At 47.4% G+C, this 20211-nt stretch overlaps 1 protein-coding gene across 3 annotated transcripts in view; it reads right to left on the reverse strand.

Annotated features, from left to right (window-relative positions):
- Positions 1–625: 625 nt before the first annotated feature.
- Positions 626–20211, reverse strand: part of LOC131671909 (rap guanine nucleotide exchange factor-like) — a 71047-nt gene continuing 51461 nt past the window's right edge. Inside the window, exons 1-4 of one of the 3 annotated variants that reach the window (XM_058948700.1) lie at positions 18723–18894; positions 12060–12437; positions 11357–11432; positions 626–725 (exon numbers count right to left, since the gene is read on the reverse strand). In XM_058948700.1, coding sequence (XP_058804683.1) covers positions 633–725; positions 11357–11432; positions 12060–12343 — 453 coding nt within the window. In that variant the 5' untranslated portion in view covers positions 12344–12437; positions 18723–18894 and the 3' untranslated portion in view covers positions 626–632. Of the gene's footprint in view, positions 726–11356; positions 11433–12059; positions 12455–18722; positions 18895–20211 lie in introns of those variants that run through there. The other 2 variants (XM_058948701.1, XM_058948702.1) reach the window with 2 other exon arrangements.

A 20211-nucleotide genomic window follows, 5' to 3' on the forward strand; every position in this document is an offset into this window, starting at 1 on the left:
CAGGTAGCGTTTTCTTCTCCTTTCGTCTTTTCTTTTTTGTCCGAGCCTGTCTCCCCCGAAAATGGCGCAACCCTTTAAAGTGCAATCCTGACCTAAATTTGCCAGCATGTGTACTCGCGATGGCACGCGACCGTAGCACCTGTAGCCTCCGCAAGATTTTGTATCGGACGGTCATTCGATACAGACACCCCAAGTGTTATAAGATGGATATCGAATTCTTACCACAGGACAAGTAAGCACGCGACAAAAACAACAACCGTGCAATATTGATTGAATCATTGTGAAAACGGACGGTGACAATTCGTTCTGCCTTTTTGAATGAACTTTCAAAAAAGAACAAGTCCACGAAAAGAAAAGTTAACGAACTGCGTGATTTTGCGGAATAAAAAAAAAATACAATTTCCTCGCTTCTCGCTTTTCAACTCCTTCGATCGACCATTTGAACGCTTTTTCTCTAGCGCCACGATTCCTCGCTCTAATAAGCTTGTGGCTTGTATTTTGACTCGGTGAGAAGAGCAATAAGTTGAAAATTAAAAGGTTTTTGTATACAATAATTGACGACAGGTAGACCCTCTTGAAAATGCACAAAGTTCGAAAAGAGAAAGCTATGCTAATGTAAACTTACCGAGTCTTCAAACACCAGGTTGACCTGTCGATGGTCGCTGATCGGGATTAGGCTGCGGGGGTCGATGCATCCTGCCGCTGTGCACCTCGGGATAGTCGATCTGAAAGAACAAAAGAACGGCTTTTCGAAAAGACTATTCGTAACGGTTTACCTTTGCTGTTTAACGTCATCGACCTACTTATTATTTCATTGAAATGTGTTACACCCTCGCCGCGGGAAAATCAACGCTCTCGACTCGAGTGATTTTTCAATTTCCCATGCACAGCGACGCCTCTGTATAATTCCATCGGCACGCGAGTGACCAAACAATCATACTCATAAAACAATCATAAGTCTCTCTCACACAGGGGTCCTCCCTACGTCGAAATAAAAAGTCAATCATGCGCCATCCGGTCGCACGAGCCAATTTCGATGTAACGCGTGACAAAACATTTCGAGGGCCTGATTCACAAAGTGCACGCGTCTAATATGTAGGATTTATTTAGAAAAAAATAAAAAATGCTAGCAGTCGTTCGCAAGAGCAGAGGAGAGAGAGAGAGAGAATGAGAGAGAGAGAGAGACAGACAGATAGACAGAGAGAGAGGAAACTGTTATCGTCTCGTAATTTTTGATAACAATGGTAAGAATGATAACAGTTTTATCAAACACTTGCAGCTGTCGCACAAAGGAACAATAGAGAATCATGATTTTGTCTTTATTTGCGCTTTCCCGAGAAGACAAATTGTCTTATCCCGCTGGTACTCGAAGCCGACTCTCCCATTAATTTACGTAGAAAAAGTGCGGCTTCAGCTGTAGTGGAGATAACGCGTGGAGAGGAAAAGACGAGTGTGACGAGCTCCGGAACTCGTGGGCCGGACTTCCGGCTGATACACTGATTCAGAGGCACACGCACAGAGCTGGAAATTCGGAGAGAATGAGAACGGCAGAGCGTGTATGCCTTTTATTTAATGCTCTTTTTTTCCTGTTCATGGACATTGTGTACCAGCGCTTCATGGAAGAGAGGGAGTGAGGGAGAGAGAGAGAGAGAGAGAGAGAGAGAGAGAGAGAGAGAGAGAGGAGAGAGAGAGAGACGGATGAGAGAGAGAGTAGAGAGAGAGAGAGAGGAGAAGAGAGAGAGAGGAGAGGAGAGAGAGAGAGAGAGAATCGTTGGCCTACATCGATCGATTTGATCGAAGTTTCACTGTGTACTTGATTAGCTATCAATGTGAATGCTCTGTATGGATGACTTTTTTTATTGGAAATCGGATGGCGTTTCTGTTCGAATTTTATGAATAATCACTGACTTTACGACATTAGATTTTGTAAATACGAATAAAAAAAATCATCGTTTTTAAAGCGTAATTTTTTTTTCAAATCGAAAAGGAAACGCGAGCGACACGAAATGGATTGCAAAATGAGAGAAAAAAAACAAAAAGTTTAACGTATAGCGAGAGATAGTTTTTTTTTCAAACTGCAGTCATACTTCTTTTCAGCAGAAATTTTTTGATAGCGATTTTACATACAAAGCGCACGAGGTGCGACAAAACGTGACGATATTAAATTACGTTAGTAAGGACGCATATAGCAGTCAAGAGTGTTGTAACACCCAATATTATTTTCGTGGAGACTAAACACGAACATTACGGAAGTGATGAAAATTCTAACGAGTATCTTCATCAAATAGACGTCTGCAAAGTAACTTCTAGTCGAAAACGTAAATTGACGAAGTTCGAAGGAAAGTATTGTTTTTTTTTGTTCGTTGAAATTAGTTGACGAAGCGAAATGGAGTGCAAAATTTCGAGTGCGCGTACATACATGTAAACACATGTGGAATGACGCAACGTATAAATAAGCGCCGGCGAGACGACGACGACGACGACGACGAACGATGGCAACCAATCCGATTGTGCAACGTCTGAAATGTGATGCGAAAGATTGTTATTGTCGTCCTTGCCGCATGAATTTTTTTCGCGTGCGCACTATGTTTTTTTTTTTCCTTGCTACGAACTTTCTGTAATGATTCATGGGATGCTTTTCGTGAATTGTAACAATGCATTGCTTACTTTCGCACTTTCATTATTTTTCTGACAGGTAGAGAAAAATTGATGATTCTTTTTTAATTTCAAAATTGCGCAGAATTTGGCTGATACTTTATGCTTTTTTTTTATATGCCAATATTCAAAAGGAATAATAATCGATATTTCATACTTTGAATAAGAATATGTGCGAATATAAGGTTTGAATACAACGGACGGATTACCTTGAACTTCAAGACGCCATACGAAAAAAGAAAAAGGACAACTGTACGTCGATTTCTTATTTTTTTGCGAATTATACAAAAACCGAGTGTAAAAGTATTCACCGTTTCAATATTCTCCAGAGATAATGTTCTCCCAAGAGAGCCAAAAAAATGAACATTGGACCCTGGTCAGTACACTCTTTTTACATCCCCCTGAATCTTACCAATCAAGAAAGATTCTCGCGTATTTTTCTAATATCCTTTTGTCTTATAAAGATATAATCACTGGTCGATTGGGTTTATACAAATTCATACGCTAATTTCGTTTAATTCTCTTCAAATATTGCGCGCACCTTTAACGGTTTAGAAAAAATTTTTTACTAACATCTAGACTTCGATTCTTTAATTTTTTTTTATTGTTCTATATCGATTAAAAGAAAAATTTATATAACATCGATTTTACATGTAATCAAAATTCATAATCCTTGGACATTTTTCCCCGTTCCTTTCTCAATATAAACATTTCACTCAAGATAGAAATCTTCGACCATCCCTCCAATCACTGAAAAGGCTAACGATAACATCTAACGGCCAAGAGGAAGATCAGCATAATGTCCTTCTCCAACATACACATGCTCCACACATGGACAATAATATCAGCTTAAGTGAGATTCAGTGCCGTAATATATATTAATTACTTGATACGTTTACCTGATTTTTGTTTATTTTTTTTATATAGGATTGATTTAATTTGGATGTGAGCGTTTCAATTTGATCAGACACGAGAAATTGTCGTTGAGCTTTAGCGGACGTCGATTATGCTGAAGTATCATTGTCGCCGAATTAAGTTTGTGCAAATGGAAGATGTTTTCCTTTTTACGCGAGTTTCGAAACAACTGCATTTTTCGCTGTCTCTCTCTCTCTCTCTCTCTTGCGTCCAAGTGATCGAAAAATGTGTCATCATCGTACCGACAACAAAACTACTAGAAATTATTTGGTTTTGTTCAAAGACGCAACGAATGAACAGCAATGAATGCCCGAGCTATTAACTAATGTACGTCTATTCAGTATAATTACTCATAAAGGTTCTTAGAACCATTACAAAATTAAGAAAGTGTCTCTCTCGTGAACCCTGCTGAGTGCGTACGTGTGTGTGAAAATCGATGCCTCGTTAAAGTGTTATTACCCCCCTCCCCCCTCCTCACGCGCTCGCAAGGTTTTTTGTTAATGAGGCCAGCGATGCAAAAACTCAATGGTCTTTTGCAACGCTCCGCTTTGATTTCAGCGTTGGACTTGTTTTGTAAATCGCCGACTGCGATCATTTTTTCACGGAAAACTGTTATCGGACTATTTCATCGTGAACGGAATTTTCGGTGACGAGAAAACGTCGGACGCAACTCGCGCACAGCTGACGCCACGATAAAGTTAGACGAGCGATAAAAGCGCATTCTCGACGAACTAACGCGAGAAAAACGCACATGCAATCTAATCTTATCTGTTGAACTCTGACGAATATTGGTGTGGTCGACTTCGTCGACAAACCCGCAAAGCTATGTTGTTCCATAAAACTGTCTTCGATCTGAAGTTAAACATGCCGGGATGAGAACGACTATGAAGTTATTAAAAGAAAAAAATTTTGATATTTACACGCGCCTCGAGCGGGTTTTCCGACGACGATGATGCGCCACTTTTGAATAGTTTTTCCGCGAGAGCTGACAGTGCGAAACCGGTTGCTTTGCATAGCTTCTCCTCGCTTTCGATTCTACAAATGTTCGACATTCGAGGCGCCTTTCGACGATTTCGCCGGCGACAAGCGACCGAAAATCACATTACGTAAGATGCCCAGACTTCGATCGCGTCGTTCGCGTTAGACAATAAAGTGTACCTCGGAAGACGTGGTCGACACGACCGACAAAGTGCTCGGTGTGCAGGGCCAACTTCTCGAGACGGACCTGCCGCGTTTTTTCCTCCACGGCACATCTGGCAGCGGCGGCTGCGCGACAGCAGCGCGAGTTCGTCCCCTGCTGCTAGGGCCGACAGCCGCGGCCGTTCTTCGCGCATGCTTCAGCATCTTGTCGCCGCACCGCTCCTCATTGCCGCCTTGCTCTCACGGGCGCGCGCGCGCGCACACACACGGCCACACGCAACAACACCGAGAGAAGAGAGCGAGAGAGGTCACTCGCTGACGAACGACTCGTCGCGACTGCCGTCGCGATGCTCCGGCGACGCTGCATCGACGAGCCCTGAGCCGCGAAAGAGAGAGAGAGAGAAAACAAAGAGGGCCGCGCTGGTTCGCTCACGTGACATCCCCGACGGGAGCTCGACGAGCGCACGTGTTTTGTTCGATGACGAGACGGACAATTCGCTGCTGCGCGCTCCTCCTGGCTGCTCGTCTCGCCGCTGGCACGCGGGAGCTCCGGCCGAAATTGCGCTTCTCTCGTTGCCTTGCGAGCTTTCGCGCGCATCGCCAGACGAACGAGGCGGAGCCGGAGCCCGCGCGAGAGGAGAGTTTAGAGTGAGACAGCACAGCGACTGTCGTGAACGCGCGCAGCTCCCTCCAAAATTAAAACACATGTCCCGACGATGCGAAATATCCCACAAAGACTCAAACAACTCCAAGTTCACCGCCTCCCGCCGGAAAAAAAAAACAATCTCTCGGCCTCTCCCTATTTTCGTCGACTGCTTAGCGTGGCGCAGAGAAAAAGGAGTAAGCGGAATTTTCAAGGAAAAACTCGAGTAACGACGTGGAATAGGCGAACAAACAAAGCTCCATATTTTTCATACGTGTATTTTCGGGCTGCAGATGTGGAGGAGAAGACTATTGCCAGTCAATTTCAAGCTTCACGAATAATTGCATTGGCCTGAGTTCGAAGGGTGGGAGGCTTGTATGATTGAGTTTTTGAAGTTGACGCGTGCTACTAGAGGGGCGTTGATGCACGCGCGTGTACTTTTTCGGGCGAGGGGAAATTGTTTTTTAATTGTCTGAATAATCGATGAAGCTGTTATCGCGAGTTTTTTTTTTCTTTTTCACAAAATTCCGGAAAACGAATAGGGCAGCTTTATTTCACTCCGCGGCAGCGCTAGAGCAGTCCAGTCGAATGAGCCTTTTTTTTTGACTTTTTTTAATATCGGTGTCGCCCTGCTGCGCACACGCTATATCGGTTGATCGACGCACACACGTACACGTTGCATTTATGATTGTCACTTGAGAAGCTTCGCAACGTCTCTCTCGCGCATGCGCACGGTAGGCGAACAGTCGCGTTTGCTCGATGACATAAATACCGTGTGTGTGACCGCACGGCTGGTTTTCCGGATTTCGCTTGTCTTGGCACGCGTAGCCGATTCGTCACGGAGAGTGAGACGGCAGGTAGGATTGCACACGGAGTGAGAAAAGACAAAAGAGGTTGAACCTTTATCCCTAGCTCTCTACGGAAGAGGATTTACAAACAGACTTTGCTCATCTGCGTCGTTTATTTCCGCGTATCTGCCTTTTCAAGTCGCGATTTATTATGGTGTTTTTTTTTTTCGATGAAAATTTGTGGTTTTATTTGTCTGGAAAAAATGCGAACCTAGGTCATCTTTAAAGACGGGGACTCACCGGGCCTATACCTAGGGCCTTCACGCCCTAGGTATAAGTCTTGACAAATAACTATACATATATTTAATATTTTAAAAATGCAATTGGTTTTCAAAAATTAAATTACTTCTTGCACAGCTCGACCCTAACTATAACGTACTCTGATAATGGATAAGTAATATATAATAATTTTAATAATTTTATTAATATATTCAGATCTGTATGTTCTTCTTGGATACTTTTATGGCAGTTATTAATGCGCTCTAAAATATATCAAACAATAGTTAAAAAAATACTTTCAAATTTTTGCATATGCATGGCAAGGAAGTTTGCTTCATAACAAGTTGCATTTGCTTGCGTAGTATTAGTTTCTATACCAATGAGAGCATCGCGTATTTTAGGATAAAGCTTTATTCAAAGCAGACGACCCATCGCTTCGAGTATACTACTGAAAGATCTTTCAAATCCTTACGATCACATCCAACTGATGTAATTAATTTCCGCCACTTAAAAGTCAATGCTCTGAAGAATGTATATTTTATAATTTTTGTACATGAAAACAGCTATGACCAATGCAATGTCTTTAACAGTATTTGTGCCTACTAAATTAATCGTGGAGCGCGAAGATATAACTAGAAAGATTGTTTTTTTTAAAATCCAAATCCGTTCAATAGGCCTCCACACAGGCGGTCCAGGGCCTTTGAAAAGTTTTAGAGTCAGCCTAGCACAAACGATGTAACAACGAAGGGTTAGACGAATCACCGGGAACAACGGGATGCGTTAGTTTCGTAACGTATACATTACGTATTGATGTATCAGCTATCGAATGACAAGCAACCGCAGGTCGAGTAAAATGAGGTTTTTCGATTGAACGACGCAGAAAGAAAATAAGTAGAAAGACCTTGTTTTCATTATCGTGCCTACGTGGGGAGGGAGGGAGAGGAGAGAGAGAGAGAGAGAGAGAGAGAGAGAGAGAGAGAGAGAGAGAGAGAGAGAGAGAGAGAGAGAGAGAGAGAGAGAGAGAGAGAGACGGTCGTCCGGTGACCTGATAAATGCTCATAGGAAGCTGTTCATTCATGAAACTTAAACGAGCTAGGTTTTTTTAGAGTTTCAAAATACAAAGGGGAAGAGGATGTTCGTTGATGAATTTTTCCTCCAGGTTTGTGTGAATGAAACGTTGTTCGCGTCGACAAGTAGTGTCGCGACGAGAGAATAAATTTTAATGAAGCTTTACGATAAAATAATTTCACGATTGATATATTTCATGCATTGGGCGATAGTTAACAGATGTACAAGCGATAATTTTTTCCTTGAAAAATGCTTTAAAGGAGAGGATGCATCGTTCGTAAGTGAGGAAGTAGCTTTCGTCGATAAGGCAGAGCTCCGTTGTTGCTTATAAAAGATGCCTTTGCCTCTTTGCTCGAAACTTTGCCTACTTTATCGACCACAAGCAGTTACTCAGAATGTAAAATGTAAAATAGTACACGTAACCGATGCAAGCGAATTATTAAGAGATCATGATAGTATTAAAGATTTCTCGAGGTATTGAAAACGAATCAGATGCGACGCTATAATAACGGTTTATCAAACGAAATGTCTTATGTAAATTCCGTCCGAAAGCTCACTATACAAGAAAAATCCATGCATCAACCATGATGCAGGTCACAAAATTGTAATATGCCAAATTAGCACTATTGACGAAGATTTATTTACACGGACGATTATCATCGTGACCCCGAAAAGAGAGACGCCAGCGATGACAAGACCTGCCCTTATCTGGCTGCGGCGGCTTGACTTCTCATAGATGATTCACATGTATTCCCAATTTGCCTTTGCTCGCTCGTTTGCGGAGGGAATTAATGCTGCGTTACGTTTTTATGAATGAGTAGGTTGATATTTATAGAATCTACTGCGTGGGGGTTATGAAGAAAGCTGCTGCACGGGATTGTTTTGTCAATGACTGACCCAGACTCAGAGCTACCGAGATTTTTGTTTGGTGATCTGATGGATTTGTTTTTAGTGGATTCGAACGGTCGATAAATTTTGACAAATTATGGAAAGAAGTGGCAGAGTATGTTTATTATTATTGAATAAGGAAATCGATGTTGATTGCGAAAGTTACATAAGATCAATTACGCTCGTTGAAATGATAAAAAAAATGATTTTTTTTTTACGGACTCAATGAAAGTGTCTCCAGGGCAATCGTCTTAAAAAAATGTCACAATGACTTATATAAATGAAATCCGCGTAATAAAGCGTGGAAAGAAAAACAACTAAAACCAGCAATATGCCTTCTTCAAAATTAACAAACAAAAAATAGCATGTAGGGTATCCGCGAGCAAAATATTAGTACAAAAGAAAAGAGAACAAAGATCCCTGAAGGCATCGCAAAGAACACGTGAGTCGATCTCAAGAGACGAATATTTTACACCGAATGAAAAAAAAGATCGTCGAGTAGGCGTCGTCGTCACCTAAACTTTATTTCGGGGACTGAAATTTCCATTTTTACGTTATATTCTTTTTCGAGTAGCAGATTGAGAAGTGAGTCGCTGAAAGGGGCGGGGATCGAGAGGTTGGCGGTTCGAGACGCGCGATGTGTATCTTTTTCATCGGAATCGCAAACTGCACTGCGTTATTTCGAAATCGCGGATATATACGTCGCGCGGAGTCAAAGCGATTCATCCGCGGTGAATTGAAAAACGCACGCACCGAGGCCTGGCCAGTTAATCCTCGCGCGGCCGCTCGTACGAACTAGAGATAGGCTCTCTCGCGAGCGAGAGTGCATTTGTAACGGTTAGACACTTTTCTAGGTCACGGCGCGCGGCGCGAAACGTTCTCTCTCTTTCTCTCGTCGAGCTGTAACGACGAAAAATGTAATTTCCGAAAGGTAGCAAATTTATATTTCGCTTACTTTTGTGTGGCAACGCGACGAGCGAGCGCGAGCGATTCTAATTGCGTTTCCGCGAAATAGGATTGGCATTTGGGCAATACAACCGCTTGACGCGTGCCTGCACAGTTTCTTTTTTCGCGATTGTGCGCACGGCAATAAAGGAGTTACTTTTTCTCGTTGTCTTTTTATCGCTTTGTCCTGCATTTTGTCACCGCTCGGGGTGTACGCGCTTCCGACGACCGTTTGCAAAGTCAAGGCGCAATGTTTCTATTTTGCGTCGGCCGTCGTCGTAGCGGTGCCCTTCCGTAGGAAGCAAACGCAAGCTTCGCTTTGAATTCGGCACAGAGGGCAGTTGACTGCAAGGGAAAAGGAGAATCTTCTACGAAACGTCGCGCACGTGCGCGTTATATCAACATCGAGCGCATAATCGTGCTCATTAGCGGACAATGTGACGCGCGCGCCTTTGTTAATTCGCACTTAACAAGCGAGGCTCACGTGAACGCGTGCGTAATCGCGTTACACGCATTTTCAAGGGTCTACTTCGTTGTTTCTTCACGCCATTCACGTGTCGCGCACGCTAGAGGAGAAACAGATGGATTTGACGGTCGCGTGAACATTGCCGATTGAACCAGCCGGCAGGTTCGGATTGAGTTGTTTACCTTTTTCTCTTTGCTCGATTTCAAAATCCCTTTCTCTCTCTCTCTCTCTCTCTCTCTCTCTCTCTCTCTCTCTCTCTCTCTCTCTCTCTTTCGCTGTCGTAGAACTATGGAACAAATCAGTTATGAGATTTGGCAATTTTTTCCAAAGCAAATACGTACGAAGGAAATGTCCAACCAATTGGAAAGAGTTCGAAAGTTTACGCTGTTCCTTCGAACCGACACAATCTCCCAAAAAAAAACATCCAATCTCATCTTTTCAAGCACAGCTCGATTCTCTCATGAAGAAGAAAGCGAAAACAGGAGTAGAAGCCTAGCAAACTCATCACAATAGTAGCGAAGGAGCTACTTCCTGCTCTTCAGGGGAAAATCAGGACGGAGCGAAATCGATGCAGCACGCCAGCTACTACGCCGTCGGGGATTCGATCTAAAACGGAAAAGAAAGCCAGGAGACGCACTCGAATCCGGTGGCCGCGCGGTCAACTGTGCGACAAGACACACACACACACACACACACACACACACACACACACACACACACACACACACACACACACACACACACACACACACACACACACACACAGAGAGAGAGAGAGAGAGAGAGAGAGAGAGAGAGAGAGAGAGAGAGAGAGAGAGACTTTCGCGAAAAAGCGGGGCGCGCTCGCGTGGATAGCTCTCGCGTCCTATCGGAAATCCGAAGAGTCATTTCCAAACTGGATCACAGGCGGAATTAGATTTCCGCCAAACGAAAAGAAAAAGAGATTATTCGTCCGCGCGAAGAAAGCGCGGACACGCGGGGCGCGCAGTTCGGTGTAAGCGTATGTACGTAGCGAGGATAGACGCTCGGGCGCGCAGTGTGCACGTGAAACTTTCGCACTCCTCTCTTTCGCTCTCTCTCTATCTGGCTCGTACTGGCCACCTGAGGTTGCGCCCGCCAGAGGCCAGCAGCTACCAAACTCGGCGAAAATGTCCTTTCGCTGCCTGGAAGAGAACGAAAGGCGATCGATCGTCGAGTGCGCGCACGCACGCACAATGTCTCGCGTAGACGCATACGCGCGGCCGTTCTCTCTCTCTCTCTCTCTCTCTCTCTCGCGCGCGCGCGCGAGGGAAGCGGAAGGCGAGAAATATCGCACGGACGAGTACGGCGGCAGGAGGCGCGCACACACACACACACAGCGGGGATCGGGCTATCGATTAACCGTCACGCAGGTCACACGGGCGAAGGGACGAGGAGGAGGGACGGGGGGCAGTGTGCAGGAGCCGGTCTATGCGGGTTAATTGACGGGGGATTCCTTCCCCGCACCCGCCCCCGCGCGCAGGATGCGAGGGCGCCTCCTCGGCGAGCAATCGAGGCTTGCGGAAAAGCTTGCACCATATATATACTTACGGCTATCATCTCCGAGGGCTCCAGCACGAAGCACTCGTTCGGCCTCCTCGCGCTCCCGCCGGTCCTCTTGCCGAAGCTGCGGACAGTAAACAAACGTCGTCAGTGCCTGCCACACGACAGCGCCAACAGACGCAACATTTGAAATTCGTGTTACACGTATACATATGTATTACTCTTATTATCATTAAAAAGACGGGCGTTGCGTCGAGCGGTTTCTCGTCTTTCGCAATGTCTCGGGGAACTTTCAATCAGATATACACGCGGCGACAAGTGTGCGGACAGGAACCGTTTACTTTTCTTTTTTTCCCTTTCTTTCGCAGCGAGATCGCTGCTCTTTCCCTCGGCTTATTGCCCGAGAGAGCAGTTTCTGGCGCACAGCGCTGAGTGGCACGTTTAGATTAGAGAAAAAAAAGCTGCGGATAAGGGGGCAGGGCGGTAGGGTCGTGTTCTGCTCACTTCCCCTTTTCTCCAGTTTCATTATTTTTCCGACTATCCAGGTGGCACGCGCGTGCACGTCCGGAAGGATGCCACGCTTGCACGCGTGACGCACGCGAGTGGGATTCTCATCCACTTAGGAGCGCGTGTCCTTTTCATTATTGGCTCGGCAATGCAAAAGCAAGGGGTAGCCGTATATGCAAGAAAGAATAAGAAAATAGCTGTGGGCGAACTACGGCCAAGTATCTCTTGGAAACGGCAAGCTTACCAAACGGAAAATCGCCTGCGAGGGAAGGCGGGTGGCGGTGGAGGTTGCACTCTCGGCGGATGCGACCTGTCCACGCTCTCGCTCCTCAGCGCTTGCACGGCGCGTGGCAGTCGCGGCGCTCTCGACCCCAGGTAAGCCTCCTGGTACACGAGACCGGGCAACGACGATTGCACCACGTAATTACCGGCGCCACCGTGGAAACTGTTCCAACGGCGCACCGGTGCTCTTTGCTGCTGCTGCTGCTGCTGCTGTCGCATTTGGCCTGCTTGTGTATGCTTTTGCATTTTCGTTCGTCGCAGTGATTGACGATGGTGGGCATTGTATTCGGTCTGTTCTGGTTTAGACGAGCTTCATCACTCCCGGGCGCCGAGCTCGATACTGTTGGTAATTCTTAGCTTAAAAAGGAGGACTATTCACTTTCTGTGTACGTGCACTCGCGAGTTTATTGATTTCGTCCCTCCCCCCTTCCCAGACGTCGCCCGTTTTGACTTTTTTCCGTTCGTTCGGATTGACCTGGTTGCCACCACTGTGTTTGAATCGACGATTAAAATATTCACATTTTTCCTACTCCTCGATTCCGGCATAAAAGCTCTTCTCTATATATAAAATTAAAGAGTACACAAACGAAAAAAGCAAATTACATCTCGAGTTGTCTCTTCTCTTTCTTATCTCAAGTCTCGGCTCGCGGGCTTTAAGCTCGGAGCTAAAAAAATTCCTCTCATCCCTTTTTTCTTAGTCTCTTTTTTTCTACTATTCTTATCTTAGAAAAGAAAAAATGCACCTCGCGCCGCAAGACAATTTTATTGTTTTGCCGCCTCCCCGACATGTTTTCGCGAGCGAGGGGGGAAACAAAGGAGAAGCTGTATCTACGAAATTTTCGAGCGATTGACAGTTCAACCTTGCGTGCGATAATAACGGCAGAGCGCCGCGGCGGGCACGCGTGCGCGACAAAGGCCTGCCTAGAGAGACGCGCGTTACTCGAACTTCGGCTTTTATTACAACGCGAGCGTAGCGGCTTTATTATTCCGATCGCGATTGCCAGGCGGCTGTTGTCGCTCGCGTAGTTCTCGCATTTTCATTGATTGGTTGAGTTCGCGCGCGCACATTTCTGTCCCTGAAATCACGTACGGGTTTGTCAATGGCATAAAGACTTCGAGGAATGCACGGTGGAGCGACCGTGCGAACAGCCAAGTCGGCGTGAAGCGCGAGAAAAAGCTCTCTCGGTTGTCATTCGCGGCGTCCATTGGACTGTTAACGACGTCAGACGTCGGTAGGCGTAACAAAAGCTCTGGCGCGGAAGATATGAAAAGCGCACAGCTCTCTCTCTCTCTCTCTCTCTCTCTCGGCCAATTTTCCGCTGGCGCGCGGCGCAGGCGAAGGATAAAAGGCGCGACGAGTAACGAGGAAGGTGGAGTAGCTGCGCGGGGCCGAAGTTAAACGAGCGGAGAGACAACTCGAATGATCCTCGGGATTACGCGCTTTATTTATTATACACTCCGCTCCCCGTCGCCAATTTATTTCGCCAGCGGGATTATTTCGCTATCGCTCCGCGACCGATAAGATTTTTTTCCCCCCGAGTGTCGGGTCTCGGCTGACGCCCGAAAGTTCCTTTAATCTCGCGCGACTCTTTGTTTTCTTCCTTCCAGCGAACGCGCCACGCGTAAGCGACCACGCGACGACGAAAACGAAAGAAGAGGGAAAAATTCAATGTAACTTTTCTTATATGCTGGTCCCCTCTCCGCGCGCACGTATGTAAAAGCCCCCTTCCGCTCGTCTACGATTTCCATTTCAATTCGAGGAAAATCACGCGTGACAAAAGCTCGCGCATCACACGAGAGATTCGGCGACGATGCGCGCACGCGTGTGCGCTGATCCGAAGCTCTTTTTCAGCGCAACCGTTTGCCAGGATGATCGGGGAAGATTCGAACGCGACCGTTAAAAGTTAGAGGAAAAACGCACGCGATGTTTGCGAGTTTGCAGAGGAAAGAAAATCGATAGGAATGCGCGCCGCGCCCTAATTGAGGCACGTTCGCGCGCGAGATTTCTCTTCGTAAGCGAAAAATCACCGACCGACAGCTGTTGGCTGCTCATTCCGTGAAACGAGATGGGAGATTAAGCGACACGGCATACACGACGCGCGCTCTTATCTAACAGCAAGGGTCGCTTTTACTTTTCAATTAAACGAGAAGAATAATCAATTCGTTCGTTTCGGTCGTGGCATTTGTTGACTCTCCGAGTGAGCGACGCGAGATTATCCACATCCACGCTCGGCAGATTCCAAACAGAAGGCAATCATCTCTCGCGAGAAAGAGAACAATGCGGGGTGGGGATATTTTCAATTTGCCGAGCGAAGGAATCCGCTCTCTTGCGGTCTGCTGCTCGCAAGGAAGGCGAACGACAACGAGACGGCTATGGTAATGAGCGGTCATCGACGAGCGAGCTTCAATGTAGGCCGTCGGCTCATCTATTTTTCAATGCGCGACGCTTGTACATTTGGGGGATGAAAGTGGGCGCACATCGATACTCGCTTCTCGTTTGGACGCGCGGGAGCCGACGGTGTCCGACGACAATGGATTCTTATTGTGCGGTAAACGCTCGAACCGGAAACTTGTTTTGCGGACCCTCGGGGATTATTTATTTCGTCGTATCAATTTCTTTTTTCCGTTTTATAGCTCGTGGATCGGGATTGAACGATGCTTATTTGTTTATTTTTGCCACCCTCGTTTGCAAAATCCAACGTCATAACTTGGCTAAAATCGATCGGAATTTCACGTTAAAACGAAGCACTTGATCCTCCGCTCGTGAAAAATTATCACCGCGTCGCATTTGTCCTACGTTGCATCATCATCGGCCATTTGATCAACGATATCAAACCGATTAATCTTCCAAGTGAGACCTTTCGGATACTCGGAAATTGCGTTGGACGCCGCAACGAGACGTAAACGATGATACAGCTCGCGCGACGTAATTCTAAAAAGGAAAAAAATAGGCTAGCCTGCAACCCACTTGACCCCTTTTTTACCTTTTACCCCGTCTGCGGATTTTCCTCGCCTCGTGCGCCGCGAAAATTCATATCACGAGCACTCGACAAACTTGCCACTTAAGAGAAACCACCATACTCCGCGAGCTTCTCTTGCTTAGTTGACACTATATATATATATACACACACACACGTCTTCTCTCATCGAAAAAGCAATTTTCAAACTTTCCACGCGCGCGCAACTTTCAGAGAGAGAGAGAGAGAGAGTTGACCGAAACGACGAAGCATCAAAGAGAGAGATTCCGTTCGATATTTCGTACATTCATGAAAAAAAGAAAAAGGCGTACGTACGCGTCTCACCTACACTCTCTCACAAGGGAGCACAACTTTTTTAATAAAAATGTTGTCTGGCGCGCGAGTGTGACGTAACTCGCCGGCTAACCCGATTCGCGAAAAATTTTTTTTATATATCAATCGCGGTCGTGGGTTAACGGCGTGCACGGTCCGCGAATTTATCGCGCGAAGATGCGCGCGTAGCGTTCCGAGAAAGACGGTAACGAGCGCCGCTGGCGCGCTATTATGCGCAACTTTATTAAAGCCACGGTAAGAGTAACTTTTTTTTTTGTCGCTCGCTCTGCTTCGCGCAGTGTGCTATCGGCTTTCAAAAGTGGCGCTGTGATTCTCGCACCAAGGAGAATAAATGACGTTAGCCGCTCGCCTTTTTCCGCGCTGTAATTGCGCTCGGTTGGACGGGCCGAGGATTCAAAAGAGGCCGACTTTTCCTGAAATTCCAAGGCGAAGGGGGCAGGAAAAGAAGCGTCGTACCTGCCTCGTTACGTCGCGGACTGTCTGTCGAGCTCGAAAGAAAGAAAAGGGCTTTTTAGCCGCGGATTCGAAAGGCGGAGGCGAATGATCGGCCAGCTGGAAAATAGCGAGCCACTCGGAAAGCGATGATGCAGCTCGTTCGACATGTATGCGCGTAGACGATCTCGCTGGGTCGCCCCAACGACCAGTCGGTGCGCGAGATAAAAGGCGAGTGTCCAACGTCAGCGCGCGGCGGGACAGAGCGACGGGGCCTCGTCGCGCGAGAGGCGCGTGAAATATTCGCGACGATTGTCGATCGAGTCTCTCTCTCTCTCTCTCTCTCTCCTTGCCGTCGGCGGGCGAGCGCGACGCAACGGTCGATCCTCTTCTTGCTTGCGTCCCATCGTATCTCGCTTCCTCGTTTCGAAGCGTCGCCCCGCGGTTGTTAAACCGCCGCCGAGACACGGACTGTTTTTTCCACTTGCTCGCGGCCGCTCGATTGATTTTCTACGTGATTGCCCGGCGACTTGGCCGAGAGCGCAATTAGCTACTTCGCCTCTCCGATCGAAGCCAATTGCCCGTGGATTTTTTTATTTTTCAGAATGGAAGCTCGAGCGCGCGAACGCGAAAACGAGCGGCAAGTGAAAGTTCGGACGACAGAGAAAAGCTTTCGGACGAAAGGACTGCAGTCGAACACGTGAAAGCAGAAAAAAAAGAGAGCAGTCTTTTGTGTACGCGTGCTGTCAAAGCCTCGAGATAGCAATTAGACTTGATTGCAAGGGTGGCTTGCGCTTAAGGGGCGTTGCATCGCTCCCGCTGTGTGTCACGTATGCGATTATTGCCGCTTGGCAGATTATTCGGAATTATAGTAGCGTCGTCCGAGCGGTAAAAAAAAAATAAGTAGGTTGAGATCCGCAGCTGTACCGTAATAGAGCAAGGCAGAGATATAAAGGTGTACGCGTGTGGGAAACGAGCTAATTTATTTATTTCAATGATGTTTGCGTCACACACCGGCTCAACCGCGATCGCGTGCGGATGCAATCGAAGAGAAGCAGCGCAGCAAAAATTAAAAGGAAGCGCTCACGTATGAAAATCGATAATGTATTATTACACGTTCTCCCGCCCGCAGCAGCATCGCCAACGGTAATCGGAGATGATGGGCCGCGCAGTGCGGGCGGGCGCGCGGGAGGAGGGGGCGGAGGGCAAAAAAGACCGCGAGACGTTGCTCAAGAGGACGGGGGCGCGAGCGCGCAGGAATCGCTCGGCGTCGTTGCCTACTATAGACACCGACGAGACGGAATATTCCTCGGAGCTTCATTGGAAATGTTCGCTCTTTCTCGCCGCTCGCGCGACAGATCGGACGTGCGCGACCGCTTGAATTTCGGAGCGCGCGCGCAGCTCGCCACCTTTGCGCGATGGGCCTCTCTCTCTTTTCCATCGTTGTCTCGCACCCACGTACGACAAACCGTGTACAGCGAGGCGAAACGAAGTTACGATATGCACGAACGGTAAGGAAGCAAACTATGATTAACGCCCGCGCGTGCAACTCGCCGCAGGCTAAGTTTACCCAAAGTTCAACTTTGAAATCTCGCTGCTCTCTCCCTCTCTCGCATTAATCTCCATTTGCTCTCCGCGCACGGGCATCATAATGAATTTCAATTCTTTTGCGCGCTCGTGGATTTCTACTGTTTCCGGTTTTTCCTTTTTTTCTTTTTCTTTTCGTTTTTCTATGGTTGGCTCGCGAGCGATTAATCGGGCAATCAATTTCGACGGCATCGGAACAGACTGGAAAGTTGGACGAGGGAAGCGAGAGTTAATCAACGGATGACGTCGAGGGGGACACGGCGATAGTCAAGGTCTACCTACCATTTATGTATCCCCCTAACCAACCAAGGGGCTGCCCGACTTTTGTTTGCTCGCCGAATTATTTTTGCGAGTTTGCGGTTAGGGATGATGCTGCTGAAAACCCCTTGCGTTGCCCGTAATACGTTTTAATTAAATTGCCAGAGAGAAAGTGAAAGAGAATTTCGCTATTTCGTTAAGAAAAAGAGGTTCAATAACCACAGCACGCAAATTACTGATATATATATATATATATATATATATATATATATATATATATATATTATATATATATATACATAGTTGATCTTACCCCTGCACAGATCGATACGAGAAACTAGCATAACAAATTCGTTCGCAACGAGTGGGAGGAAAGAAAGAACCACAAGTCAGGTGGAAGTCGTAGGCGTATTATTGACACATACCATTGAGCTTCATTCTTGTATACTTCTTTTCGGTAAAAACGCACGCGAGAGCAAATGGCTCGGACACGATAATCTCAAGCTCACGCGGAAAACTCGCTCGTCTCTCAAAAATCGATGTCGCAAGGTCGTCCTGAAATCTTAAGGCTGCGCGTACTTTTTCGTTAATTAATTAAAATCGCTTCTCCTCCTTTTCCTTTTTTTCCCGTCGCTTCAGACAAAGTTGCCGCGCGGAGTCTCTCGCTTGCCCGTCTTCGATGTATCTCAAGCGCGCACGGGCTTATTATGTCATGTTTCTGCTTTTCTTTTCCTTCGACGTGGGTAATAACGAGGTTCTCCCCTCCTCTCCCCCTTGCGCTTATTTATTTATTTTTTTTTTCGTAACGGTGCTCTTTTTTTGCTTTTACGATACAAGGTGAATGGATGCATTGTTGCTTTCGGAAAGGCTAGCGAGTCGGTGAGATGCAAATTTTCAGAAAAATAACAACGAAAATCCTATCGGAGGATATCGCGGCATAAGAGACGCGCCCCCTTTCAAGTATATCAACCAGTCGAGAGACTACACGCGGGTTGATCGCATGGGGATCGTCGTCGCCGTCGTCGTCGAGCACTCACACGTGCAGCAGCTGCTTCCTTCGTCCGCCTCTCTTCCGCGAGCGAGAGAATGAAAAACTCACTCACACACGCGCACACGCGTGTAAAAAAAGAAGCAGCTTCGTCGACGCGATGCGGAAGACGAGGAAGAAACTCGGACGCGACACGAGGGCACTGTGGCGGCTGATCGCGACGCCGGCCGAGGGCGCACTGAAGTTTCTCTCGCCTCCTCTTTCGGCTGCGTTCCAAAGCGCGATCTGGCGGACGCTACGCGCAGGGAGCAAGAGAGAGAGAGAGAGAGAGAGGATTGAATTGAACTCTCTCTCTCCTCTCTCCATTCCTTGCACGTGTTGCTCCACTGCGCTTTTCGTCATTTCGTGCACAGTTTTTCGCAGCCACGCGAGCTTTCTCGCGCGCACCTATGACTTTTCGCAGAGAGCTCGGCGTCGGCTGACATAGGTGATCCAAAGCGGAACAAAGCTTCTTGTCGATGAACATCGCACGCGCGTGCACATCTTTTGTGAGAAGAGAGACCCGCAGCAGTAGCAGTAGCAGCAGCAGCAGCAGCAGCAGCAGCAGCAACAGCAGCGGCCGAGTGTAAATAAACTTTCGAAGGCTGTGTGTGTGCTTCATTACCGTCCGTCATGGCCGTCTGCCGACGCTGCTTTGTATATAACTGCGCCGTGAAAAAGCGCAGGAGCGGAGAGGGGAACGAGCGTGGAATTTAAAACGCTGCGCCTGGATTGTTTTTCTTATAATGAGGGTTGCTGAATGTCATCGAAGACGTTCGTTGATCTCCTTGGCGAGTCTATACGTGCGACACGAATTTCAAACTTACGTATCTCCTGGTGGTGCATCGGCGTGCGTCGCGGGCATCGTGTGTACGTACCTGCAACAGAAACAGAGACAAGGGATCGATCAGTTGAGCGATTTGCCTGATAGGCTTTGTGGCGTCGACGACAACGGCGCGCCCTTTTGCCTCGCGACGATAACGGCGCAATCGTCGTCGGGTCGACATAAGCTTCGCGCCGCTGGTCATCGACGCCGCGAGGAAACGGGGGGCTGGCGCACGGCAGCGCACGGCGAAAATGCCGCATCCTCGCCGCGCGAAAGGACGAGCAAGTCGGTTGGGCGCGCACAGCGACCAAGGCGCTGCAGATACGTATCCCGAGCGAGCGCGTATACACAAGCAGGCCGCGCTCGCTGCCAGCCTTGCTTCCGTTTCCGCTTCCTGCAGCTATCCGCGTGCGCGCGTATACGTACACCGCGCTTGGCTGCGCTTCTCGTTACGTCGCTAATTTTCACTTCTTCGCGTGCATCCTTCGGCGGAGAGCCGCGCACGAGAAGAGGAGAAAAAAAAAAGAACGAGGTGTGCCGTTAACAGTCGAAGCTCGTGAATATTCATGACCCACTTGGCGCTCTTCTGAGCACGGATGACCGCGGACGTGCAGCGAGTGCGCGCGCCGCCGTCGACGGTGACTGATTACCCATTAGCTAATAAAGCTCAATC

This window comes from Phymastichus coffea, unplaced genomic scaffold (genome assembly GCF_024137745.1).
Source record: "Phymastichus coffea isolate CEN01 unplaced genomic scaffold, Cenicafe_Pcof_1.1 PCOF00138, whole genome shotgun sequence".
In the NCBI taxonomy this organism is placed as follows: domain Eukaryota; kingdom Metazoa; phylum Arthropoda; class Insecta; order Hymenoptera; family Eulophidae; genus Phymastichus; species Phymastichus coffea.